Genomic DNA, 13,056 nt, shown 5'->3' on the forward strand with positions numbered 1-13,056 from the left:
TGTGTCCTAGATCAAGAAACTGAAAGAGTAAATAAGATCAAAAAGGTATAATAGATATTGTGAAAGGGAAAGAAACTGTTCAAAAAGAAAAAACAACTGGGATGGGGAAATGAGAAAAATGGGAAAGGAATATATATACATACATATATATATATATATATATATATATATATATATATAACACAATGTAGCTAAGATAATTGTACTACTAATTGTACTACTAATTTCTATTAGTTCATTGAAAAGAGAAGTTAGTGCTTATATTGTTTGATCAATTTTGCATGCCTATATCTTATAATCTGAGCTACTACTTTGAAGATAACAACATGCAATGTAACAACCATTGTTAACTGCCAGTCATCTTTTTATGAATTTCTGTATCACTTTTATCATTTTTATTGTCTTTAAAATAAAAATAAATACATAATAAATCAGTTGGACAAAACCAACGTTCTAAGGCTCATCTCGGTGATCCACTGACAAACGAAGAGCTAAGTTCTCTTAGAGGCAAGAGCCTTGAGGGGCAGGGATGATCCCTTTAGGAAGTTGGGAGCTCCCATGTTCAACATCAATGAAGGAGGAAAGAAAAGTGAAATGATCAGAGGCCAAGACAAGTGGGAAAGGACCTCCAATGCCATCTGAGCCTCTCATTTTACAAGTAAAGGCACTGCAGCATTCGGGGTACATGACTTCCCCAGGGTCACTGTACTCAGTGCTGGGTATGGTCTTCTGAGTACTACCTCAGTCATCTTTCCACCCATCCAAAATTGTTTCCAGGGGCTGGGGATTTAGCTCAGCAGCAAAAGCGCCTGCCTGGCAAGCACAAGGTCATGAGTTCGGTTCCCGGTACCGGAGAAAAACCAAAAAAACAAAATTGTTTCCAGTCTGAGTGAAACTGTTACCTCTGCTGTGGTTTCTTACTATACAAAACTTCTTCCAAAAACTCAAGTCTATTTACACATATTCTTTTTATTGCTGTTTTCTTGCTAACATTGTGTTTTTCAAAACACTTTGCTGTTGTTTGGGACTTGAGTGCTCCCCCAAGACACATGTGCTAAAGGCTTGGTCCTCAAAATGTGATGCTACTGGGAGGAAATAGAATCTTCAAGAAGCAGAACCTGGCAGGAAGTCCAGCATGTGCACAAAAGGAACTGTGGGACCCTGGCTGTGCTTCTTCCTGCTTGCCCCCTGGCTTGTGAAGGAAGTCACTTTGCTCTGTCAGGCACTCCTCCCATGATGTGCTGCCTTGCTGGGGACCTCAAAGCAATAAAGTCAATTGGCCATGGACTGCAAACTCCAAAACTGTGATCCTCTTTACCTGTTGATTGCTTCAGGTATTTTGTTATAAAAGCATTATTTTTACAACAGTATACTGCATGGAAGATTTTTAAAACCAAGTTGCAGTTACATTTGTTTGGTCTTAGGAAAGTACTCAGTGGTGGTGTTGTGGGCTTTTAGCCCACTCAATTGTGCTCTTGCTGTAGCTGCCATCTGGTGCACAGGGCTCTGCTCGGGGTCTCTTTAGTGGGGCACCATTCTGGAGTCATTTATGTGGGGGTCAACCACTAGGAGGGCACATTCCGGCTTCAAGTTAAACATGGTCTCCCTACATCGCTTGTTTTGAGTCCTGCTCCACACAACACTGTCCAAAATGCACATTTCATCCAGCAAGGGTGTTTGCTGCCTAAAGGAGCTCTTTACCATCTCTAGCAAAGCAAGAATTTTGTTGCTCACCTCAATCCATGTTCTTCCCTTTCCTCTCCTCTTCCTCTTCTCCTTGCTTAATCTTTGTCTATTTTTCTTAGTCAAAATATTTCCTTTGGGCCCAGACAGTCAGATCCAAGTGCAGAGAGCAAGAAGAGAGAGGACTGGAAAGGGCCAGAGAGCACTGTGAGCCACAGGGAGACAGGGTGTTCTGCTCTGCCCAGGCTATTTATTTCCTGCCCACAGAGCTCAGGCTCCATGGAAGCATGCTGCTCTTGGTTCAGATCAGGACACAGAGTTCCTCACCAAACTTGTTACATGTTACAACAGGAAACAAACAAATATTTATTTAACATTCAGAGACACTAGACTTAGAGAAATGAGTTCTGTTCCTATTTCCAAGATTCATGATTTTAAGCAAGACATCTGACCTTTCCCAATAAAAATTGGGTGGGGTGATTGCTAAGACCTCCAGCAGCTCACTTGTCCTGTGTTGAAGGTCTTGAAGTTCATGGCACAGCTACAAAGTGTGGCCACTAATGCCTGACACTTGAAGATACAAAGGAGGGCCTATATTCAAGACTGCCATTCATGGGAGAGCTCTTCATGCAGGGCTGCTATTTATCCAGCAGAGATGAAGGTAGGTAGCTGCCAAAATCAAGGGGTTAGAAGAGCCACTCCTGTGGGGAGATTAGAGTGCTATTCACCTCAGTGAGTGCAATTGGGAGGGGTTTACATGAGTGCTCACTGCCAGCTCAATACGGAAGTTTTCCTGTGGAACCTAGGATTTAACCTTCTGGGCTCTTCCTTCTTGATCAATTTGCTTTTCATCAGGCTCTCAGACCCTTGGCTCTCTTCTCACTCCCAGATCAACATCTACTTGCAAGCAAAATTTTGACAAATTCACACCTAGATGTAAATAATTGATAAGACAATAAATGAAACTACCCACGATTATTTATGATTTTATGGAAGATATCATTGCTTATCTTCAGCCAGGAGAGAACAGAAATGACTAAGGAATTTCAAACCTCAGCAAGGATGATTGTGTGACTTTTTTTTTTGTTCTTGGTATGTTTTGGTTTTACATTCCATTCAAAAAATCATGATACAAACATAGTGGCTTCTTCCATGAATATGTGCAGCCAGCCCACAGGGTGAAATCAAATAGTAAATGTTTAATGAATTCTCATAGCATGACAGGTTATTATAATGACTTTTTTGCATGTCATCATACTGTATTATTTGAGTACAGATGACTTTCCTCCTCATATCACCTAGAGACTATTTCATCCACTGGTTTGCTGGCCGCCAGCCTCTTATCTCTCTTCAGCAATGGTGAGATTGATACCCCTGCCCCAGCAAAAATAAATCCATGGTTTGTTGTCTTTGTTAATAACAGAAAATGTTGGAAATCCAGGTGGCAAAGCTGTTACCACTGGTATCTTTCACATGAACCACATCAAAAGAGCCAGGATGTCTCTCCCTGTTGGTGATCACACCAATCTTTCCCAAGTTGGCACCTCCAGTCACCATATCCAGGTTATTAGTGTCAAACTTAATAAAATCAGAAATCTTGCCAGGGTCCAAACCACTCTGGATAGTGTCATTCACCTTGATGAAGGGATCAGGGTAGTGAATGCTGTGAACATCATGAGTCACCAGGTGTGGGATTCCTTCTGAGCCCACAAAGGTTTCTCTCTATGCTCACTAGACTTTTACTAAATGAATAAGTGGACATTATCATGAATAAGTTACAATTCTATTTTCTGGGAATAGACACAAACCCTCAACATATGAATTAGCAAGATCAGAGATGTCACGTAGTCATACACAATTATTCCTTTTTACTAAAGCCTGAAATATAAAAATAAAAAGGTTGCCCTCATTATATGAAAAAGTAGTTTTGTGCAATTAAAAGATCAATGAGTAGCAAGGTTAAGTGACTTAGGAAAGGTGTACTCTAGTGGGTCTAGATACAGTCATGCAGGTGAGATTTACTGTAGCTTATTAAAGCTATCACAGTTCCACGAGAGACACATATACCTCAGAATACATCCCCAAACAGTGGGGAGCAAGTCCCAGGCTCTCCTCCAGTTCCCATTCCCTTAAGGACCCTCACTGTGCATGGAGGATGATTGTCTTGGGTACTTTTCTCTCACTGCTGAGACAAAATACCTGATGCCCAAAATTCAGGAAAGAAAAGTTTACTTAGCTCACAGTTTGTGGAGGTTTCAGTCCATACTTGGCTGGCTCCAAGGCAGAGTAGCACATGGCAGAGGGCAAATGTTCATGGGGGCAGAAGATAGGAAAGGCAACAAGTACAAAAGGGAAGAATGGCAGCAAGCAGCCTCTTTCCCTCCCTTACATTGTATGTAAACTACCCACCCCAGGGCAGGTGTAGCACTCACACCCATAACCCCAGCATTGGGTCATGGATCAATCACAAACCCTAGAAGCCCCCCTCCATGACTACATGAGGATTTAGGGGGACATGCAGACACAAACCATAAAATGATGTGAGCCTAGAGCACTTATGCTGATTACCCTCACTCAGCCTAGACAGGCTTTTCCTGGGAAAAGTATCAATTCGTTCATAATAAAAAGAATATCCTGACGAAAGAAGGCAGAAAAACATCCAATATTAATAGTATGCTAAAACATACAAATGTTGATTCTTGTTTTTCTGGTTAACAGACTGTATTTAAGACTTTTCAGACAAAACTACTGATATTTGGATGTGTGTTTGATGCCCTCTGCACTTAGAAATGACTGTTTTGCAGAGTCTCTGCTGTAAGAAAGGTTGTTTTTGACATGAGGGTAATGTTCAGAAGTGCCTCACGGTCCACAGTTTATTTCTGGATGTGGGTAAATCTATGTCAGTGCTTCAGCCTCCCCATTTGAAACTTGTAATAAATGGATGTGGTAAAAACACTACTGAGAAATAAATACAAATTGTTTACAGAACAACACTTCTTACCATCTAGCTCCTAGCTTTACATGGCTTTAGGTTCCATGAGAACAGTTTTTCTGTTCTTAAGTTACATAAGAAGTAAAAGGACCCCCAAACCCCCAGAAACCAGCAGGTGCATATAACCATGGTGTCCTAACCTTTTCAATAATTTCTTCCTCTTTCCCTTTCTCCTATACTTCTCTCTTTAGTCTCTGTCTTTTTTGTCTTGCCCTCCCTTTCTGCTTTCTCTCTCACTTTTTATTTGTCCTCTTTCTTTATCAATAATTCCACTATTGCCAATTGGAGAGCAGTCATACAATGCATGCATACTCATAAACATTTGATATATTTTTATTTAACTGTGATATACACATTTATTGAAATATTTATATATGTCTATAGAATATATTGGATAAAATCAAATATCTGTACATGGACATAGTAATTATTAGCAAATGTGATATAAAAGTGTTGATGTAGTTAATTTCTATATCTAATATTTGGAAAATCCTCTGAATAAAAAACAGTGCACTCCATAACATCTTCTCTGCTTTTATTTCTTCCTATCAAGCTCATAATGATTAAAAAAGAGTAAGACACAAAAAATGACCAAAATATAAAACTTACAGAATCCACAAAAATGATTTTTTAACAATACACAGATTTCATACAAGTAGCCATTTGAGTCCCATTTGAAAGGTTATTCAGATATAACTGTGTTTGACCTTTTGCCATTCTAACATGATCCACAGTCTAGTTTTGCCTCCTCTGCTTAAATAATTCTGCAACTCCAGTTTAATTGAGCTCAATTTGTCTTACCTGATTGAGTGACGCTGAGGAGAAAAGGCACCAGCATAATATCAGTTTGCATCATGATATCTGCTGTAGAAAGAGAGTTTCTTCCTTTTTAACCAACAGAAAACTCCGTGGTTTGCAGTCTGAATGAGCCCAGTACAGTAAGCTCCCAACCCTGGGCAGAGAGAGGTGGAAGAGGTAAGCTCACACTGCCTTGCTGAGCTCCGTGATCCTCATAGTGCACTTGAGCGAACTCCAGCCAGCTGTCAGGTGCTGCAGGTCTGAGACACACCCCTGGGTCCTAACTCCTGACTTATTAGTCTTCTCGCTCAAAGACAGAACGAGGGTGATAGAAAAGGGACAAAGCCTGCAACTTTTGAACATCTGTAGTTCTGATGGTTGAAGATCTATATAAAGGGAAAAATAATACTTTATAACCTCTGCCCCCATGACACCCTGGAGCTTTTCCTAGTGGCCCTGACTGTCAATGACGTCTACTTCTCACCTGGGCTTCATTCTCATGAGTGACACCAGGTCTTCACCACATCCCCTGAGCCTTCCAGGCCACGACATCCATGCACAGATGTGAGGGAAAACAGGTATACTTTTGGCTGACCCATTCAGACCTGATTAAAACTTGTGCTTAATTGTGGACCAGGCACTGCATTTTAAGAACACTTATTAACTGTTATCCTAATCGGCCACCTCACAGATTGTGGTTTACTTCCTTCTAACACAGAAGGGTAAGTGTGCAGGCACCCATGTGCACACACAGTGAATAGTTCATAGTTCCTACGTGAGCTTCTGTCCTTCAGTAGAGCTGTCACTGTCCAGAATATGAAACTTGACACCACTGGATCAGAGAACATCTTGGTACTGATGTTGAGAAGAGGAGAAACGTCGCTATTACTTCACAACTTCTATGTGACAAAGGGGTAATTGGATGGTAGAGTAGCACAGCTGAGTGATTGAGCTGGCTGGGTAACCACGAACCAGGGTATTGATGAACAAATGGATGTTGGCCTGGTAGAGGTCTCTAGTGGGGACTGCACAGTTCCAACAATTCCAACATCTTATCGGCATGGGAGACACACTTCTCAGATTTTCAGATAACACACAGAAAAGAGTGCCAGCGTGGCAGCTGAGCAACAATAACCTGTGTGCTCCCAGCAATTGCTGTCACTACTGTGCATGATAGAATCAGATCCAGAGCAGCCTTGAAAGTCTGGGACCAGCCCATCCTAACCAGACAGATTGGCTTAGCAATCTCATTTGTGTGAACTGGGACAAAATGTATCTTTCTGATTTTTTTCCTACAAAAAATTTAGCAAAGATAGAAAAACTAAATCCCACAGAGGTATCTGTTTGATTACTTTTCTTGATTAGGTAGATCACACTATGAGACACTGAGAATATTTTGATCACCCTAAGAAAGTCATGCAGGGCAGCAGAGTGGCCAGGCATCCCCTGTTTGTTTGAGGCAACTGAGGGGTAAGTAAGGTCAGTAGGCAGCCAAAAGAGCCCCCCAGGGTCTAGAAGCGAAGACCTATGAGAAATGGTTAAAGATCAAGGAGCATAGAAAAGAAGTCTTAGAGAGCTGCCTTTTTGCTGCAAAAAGCTGACCCACAGCGTCACCCTCATCCCACTTTCTAAGCCAGCAGACCCAGAGCCGGCAAAGTCAGGCCAGGACTGCCGTCCTGTCTGCGCTGCACTGGACCCTGACGTTACCGTTCCCAGCACGCAGTGGACAGGGACAGAAGCTGGCACGCGGCAAGGTCCTGCACCCTCGCCTGCTGGCCCTGCTCCCCGCCACCACGGCCTCCCTCAGCCTTCCCCACCCCGCCCCAGCCGGCCTCATCTTGCTCCTCTGGCCACCTGGGCTCTGGGCGAGCCCCTCCTCAGCTGCCTGCGGCCTGGTGTCACAGGCGGACCGAGGCCTCCTGGGTTCGCGGTGTGGGAGCCTGGACTCCTCACTGCCCTCGGTCGCCTTTCGCCCTCTGGCCTGAAGGTTCGTGCGGAGGACCACGTCCATGTTAAGCCGTCTGAAACCCAAAGGCCGGAGGATGTGGGCGCCGCGGTCCTCGGTGAGCGCCGCGGAGCGCTCCGCTTCCTCCTCCCTGCAGGTGCCGCGGGCTCTGGCGCCCCCTGCTGCGGGAGCGCGTTCTGCAGCCCTCAGCGCGCCTTCCACCACAGCCGACTCCTCACCGCCAGGGGGTCGCCTGCCCGGGCTCCTCTGGCCTCCCGCGCCCGCCCAGCGGAGCCAGGCCCTGCGGATCTGCGGATGGTTCGAGTCTGGCAGAAAGCCCGGGAAGACGCGCAGCAACAGGGCGGGAGCCCACGTCTGGCTTCGGAGGCCGGAACCAGGGCTGCGCCCTGACTATCGGGCTGGTGGCGGGTGGGGGAGGCGGGCAAATTGGAGGATGAACGCCAGAGTCGGCAATCCTGCTTTTGTTCCTTCATGGCTGTGTGGCCTGGACGAGTAACTTCTGTGCACTCAGCCCCTCAGGGAGCTTTTCAGACCCGGCTGCGCCTGATCGCGCGTGGAGACGCGGTGTTCGGAGTGGTGTGGGGCTCTCGGGTGCAGGTTTTAACGCTGCTCCTCCCCACCAACAGGGACCCTGAGAACTTTGGGCCGGAGTAGTCTGTAAGCCGTGTCCAGATGAGGTGGCCCGCCTTCCTGGGGGGCCTAGGACTGACCCAGTTTGGAAGCAGGAAACCCTGCGCTAGGAAAACTGTCCAGGGACCACACTTCCCTCGTGCAGGGCAAAAGCAAAGCAGGAGCATGCTCAGAGCTCTCAGGGCTGTGTGTAGGTGTGCATTTTGTGCCTGATTTCATTAGGCCTGTCAGAAGCCAGATTTATGATTCCACCATACACCTGCTGCTTCAATGCCTGCCCTTTCAGCTGCTTCAATGCCTGCCCCTTCAGCTGTTCAATGCCTGCCCTTTCAGCACATATTCGAGTAAAACCTGCTAGCACTGGGTTTCTAAAGATTACACAGCAACCATCCTAGAATGTTCCTCTGCTCCAGCCTGAGGCTTTGAGAAAGGATGCTGCTATGGTTTGTGTCTAGATGTCCCCGCAAAGCTTCATGCAGTCATGGGAAGGGCTTCTAGTGTTTATGATTGATTCATGGTCCAATGCTGGTATTATATGTGTGAGTGTTACACCCGCCCTGGGGCCACTAGCCTGCATACAATATAAGGGAGAGAAAGAGGCTTGCTCTCTTCTGCTCTTCCCTTCTTGCACTTGTTGCTTTTGCTGTTTTCCACCCTTGCCATGAACAGTTGCCCCCTGCCATGTGCCACTTTGCCTTGGAGCCAATCGAGTATGGACTGAAACCTCCACAAAGTGTGAGCTAAATAAACCTTTCCTTCCTTAATTTTGAGTGTCAGGTATTTTGTCTCAGCAATGAGAGAAAAGTAACCGACACAGATGCCTTTTTTCTCTGACTTGAGAATAAAGAAAGTAAAAGAACAGAGCATTCATGCATTTATTCAACAAGTGCCCATTCAGCCATTCCGTGTTGATTCCTCAAATTGCTCATGCTACACCGTCTGCCACCAGTTCATGTTCTCTCTGTCTTCAGATCATATCCTGAATCTCAGAACACGACCCTTCCAACTGTCCCACTTCTGTTATCCAGGTGCAGTGGTTTTCAGACTAGAGGTCTACAGAATCTCCTGGTTAGCTTGTGTGTTAATCAGCTTTCTGTCACTTTAACAAAATACCTGATATCACCAAATCAGCAGAAGGAAAGGCTCAATCTTGGAGGCTCCAGCTCATGGCTGGCTCCATAACTCTGGGCTTCATAAATACATGAAGGGAGGGTTTTAAATTTTTATATTGTTGTCAACCCTCGCCACCATCCACCTCTAGAACACTATTCATGTTGCAGAATGAAAACTCTATTCTCATTCAACAATGATTTCTTATCTTCCCTTTTCCCAGGCCTAGAAAATATTTACTTTGTGAGTCTATGAATTTGAGCCTTCTGGGTACCTAACATAAGCAGAATCATGCATTCCTTTTGTTTTTGTGACTGCTTGTGTCCTCAAGTTCCATCCATGTAGTACCATGGATCAAGATCTCCTTTCTTTTTAAGGTTATATGCCATTCTATTGTAGGTATGGTCATATTTTTTTGTGTGTGTTGTTATCCTTCAATGGAAACATGGATTGCTTCTACCTTTTGGCTATTGTAAATAACATTGCTCTAAATATGGCTACACAGATGTCACTTTGAGTCTCTGCTATTGATTCTTTTCTATACTGAGAAGTGGAATTGCTGCATCATATCATATGATAATTCCATTTTTAATTTTCTAAGGAATCACCATACTGTTTTCCATAATAAGTATACCCTTTTATATCTCTACCAATAGCATACAACAGTTTCTATTTCTCTACATCCCTTCCAACAACTTTTTCTGAGGTTGTTGTGTTGAGCTGTGTTGTGTTTTAATAGTGGCCATCTTAGAGTATGGAGCTTTTAAACTACATGACTAAATACATATGTGTAATTAAAGGAGGGTTTTGGTAGTATATATCTACAATACATAATAGTTGCATTTATCTTGGAGACATGACTTAAGTTTTTTAAAGCCCTTAACCCTTAAATAGCTAGTGTCTTATTTTTGGAATGTTCCTAACAACAGGATATAATAAAATTTTTTCTTTTCAAATTCTTGTTCCTTGAATTTTTCTAAGAAACATATATGAATCTCATGCAAAATTTCACAGTGTTGCATACTTTGATGTAAATGGATTTTAATAGGAACTTAGTGAAGGGGACGAGATAAATGCAGTTTGTACCAGAAATCTTGATTTTTATTTTGATGAGATTTCTCTCATCTGCCTCTGTATCTCCCTCTCCTCCCTTTTCTGTTTCATCCAGCCCCCTTGTCTGTCCACATTTCTCATTTGCTCTTATTCAGCTTTCCATCTTAGAGAACAATCACCTTATGCACATGATGAGCTGTCTTCTTTCTTTTGCTAAAATCCAGAATAAACTAAACTTACCATCAGGTTTTAACAGTGGAAGTTGGAGTATGTTTGTGGATGCATCTTAAATCACGTCTATGATTTCCCTAAATGTCAGAACAAGTGTACCTTGTGGAAAGGAAAAATAAGAAGCAATAATAATAATAGCAGGGCAGTGCAAAGTGTTGTTTTTTTTTTTGTTTTGTTTTGCCATTGCTGAGAATTTTCTGAGTATTTTGTTTTATCTGAATAGCTGTCATTTGAATGTAGTTCTGACATGAAAGTTTTCTTCCTTGGCTTTAGTGTTTGTGTGTTTGTTTGTTTGCTACTGAATGTACCTATATTTTTTCATATAACGTGGACTCTCCCAACTTTGAAAAGTGAGGGAAAAGAATTCTGGTGGCTGTTCTCTGTGGCCAGCGGTTAGGAGTTAGAATGGGCCCAGCCCAGGTCCTGTGGCTGCCTCTGTAGCTAAGGAACTAGGAAGGCTGCTTTAAAAGCAGAAAGGATTTGGTGTCAAATGATACCCATAATCACCACACTGTCATTCTGGCAGACTGAGCCACAGGATGTGAGGTAACAGCTGAGATGCTACCATTCATGCATGATGACTGCACAGAAAGCACCCTTCAAGCCTGTGTGTGGCTGCTGGATGTGGCTGCAGTGCCCACTGTGGGTGTGTGGTAACTCCCAAGAACTAGAATACAAAAAAATTAAGGAACTCCAAGGTTTCCTTATTACCACATCAGACTGTAGAAGGAGATGCTGTAGCTATTCATTTTAGTTTCAGAGTCCTCTTTAGACAGAGTCCTCAACCTCAGCCACTTTCCAATTGTATGAGTATTCTGTGGTTTGCCTCCTAAACATTACAATACTGCCATAAAATTTGCATTTTGTTACCTTCTCTTCTAATATCCCATAGCCTCTGCCTCCACCCCATCCTCTACAATAAAGGAGTTGTGGAGTTAATGTTTTACTCCCCTTCCCCACTGTTATCAGCAGGGGAGCATGGGAGTGTATGGAGCAGAGTGGCAGCTAGGTTCCTGGATTTGGGGTGTTGGTCCTCATGTCTCATCAGTCCAACATGTCTCATCAGTCCAGCCACCTGCTTCTCAGCTAGCTCTGCAGAGCCCCACAGCAGAGAAACATCCGTTCTCAACTGGACTCAGATATCGATACTGCTGAGACTGAGCAATTTGTGTTCCAAGCTAACAGACAGCAAGGGTTCAGTTTTCTGAATAAAAGAAGGGGATAGGGACAAGCAGGAAGAATATTCTAGATGTTGTAAGGAGTAACCAAGAGAAGGCTCTCAGAGACCTTCCTTTCTCAGCCTGTGGCCTGACAACACCTGCAGTATTTCAATCTGACAGGCTGTAGAGCCCTAATGCAGCAGCCTTGGGATACATGATTCATCAAAGTCCAGGCTGAGCCCCTATCAACCCAGGTAAGACAGCAAGCCCTGCACTGACCCATCCTAACTGACAGTGGCTGATTCCCAAGAAAATTTCACACTTAAGTTGAAACGCTTGGGAGTTTGATCATTATATTAAGACTTTGGTGAGAAATCCCAATACCCATATACCATAATTTGTGTAGTTTAAACTAAATTTAATTGTTAATGTTGCCAATTCCCAAGAAAAGAAAATATGAGAATTTAAGCCAACTCTTATCACTGGAAAACTTCACCACAGGACACAAACCATGAGAACAGGATGTATTACACCAAGAAAGAACACCAGGAAACACACCATTTAGATATAATTATATCTCACCAAAGACACAATAGAATGGGAAGGGAGAATGCAGGGAGCTTGTTCAAATCCTGAAACACTAAGAAGGACTTGCCCCAAAGAAAAGATGCATTGAAGAGTCATTGAAGTTTACTTTGCTGAGAACATGGAGTTTCATTATCCATCAACCTATCCATCCACTCACCCACGTATCCTTTTGTTCTGATTTTCTACTCTGTTCATGAAAGTCACAGTGCAAAAGGCTCAAAGAATAAACCAATGAATAAGATGGTGGTTCTCCACCTTCAGGGAATTTCATCCTGCTTGTGAAGCCAGCTATCAGCTTGCATGAGAATTTCTGTTTCTGCATGGGAATTCCAGTTTCATTCAGTCATGTTCTTGACCCATTAATTTGGCCAATTTTCTTCACTCTTGTGGGATGGGATACAAAATCCTGAGAGATGTGGATCTCTTTGTCCTCCAGGGGGTGCCCATGCACAGAACACCCTTAGATGTGTGACTCATGGCCACATGCAGTAACCAGTGCCACATATTTGGAGACAAGGAGATCTTAGAGACATTCTCTCTTATTTGGGATTCAGAGGCAGAAGATTATCTGTGTTTTCCAAAATTATTATTGTGTAAGTATAATACACACTGAGAATAGTGTACAAATATTAAAAGTAGAATTCAATTAACTTTTATGTAACTACACACTGATGCAGCCACAACCAGGAGAAGATATGGGATCTCTCCAACACCCAGATTTCCTGATTTCAGTTCCCATACCACAGCCTCATCCCATAACCATTGATCTGACCATCTATTCTGATATTCTGTAGGGTTTTTACCATGAATGAACATTGGACTTTGGCAAAAGCTTTTCCTATACC

At 43.2% G+C, this 13,056-nt stretch overlaps 1 protein-coding gene across 1 annotated transcript in view; it reads right to left on the reverse strand.

Annotated features, from left to right (window-relative positions):
- The window catches only part of Chrnb3 (cholinergic receptor, nicotinic, beta 3 (neuronal)), a 39,955-nt gene extending 36,715 nt beyond the window's left edge, over positions 1-3,240 (reverse strand). Inside the window, exon 1 of the mRNA XM_013507722.1 lies at positions 3,141-3,240. Within this exon, the coding sequence (XP_013363176.1) occupies positions 3,141-3,240 (100 nt within the window). The remainder of the gene's footprint in view (positions 1-3,140) is intronic.
- Positions 3,241-13,056: the final 9,816 nt, after the last annotated feature.

The sequence above is a fragment of the Chinchilla lanigera genome, unplaced genomic scaffold (assembly GCF_000276665.1).
Source record: "Chinchilla lanigera isolate Chin_1 unplaced genomic scaffold, ChiLan1.0 scaffold00135, whole genome shotgun sequence".
Lineage (NCBI taxonomy): Eukaryota > Metazoa > Chordata > Mammalia > Rodentia > Chinchillidae > Chinchilla > Chinchilla lanigera.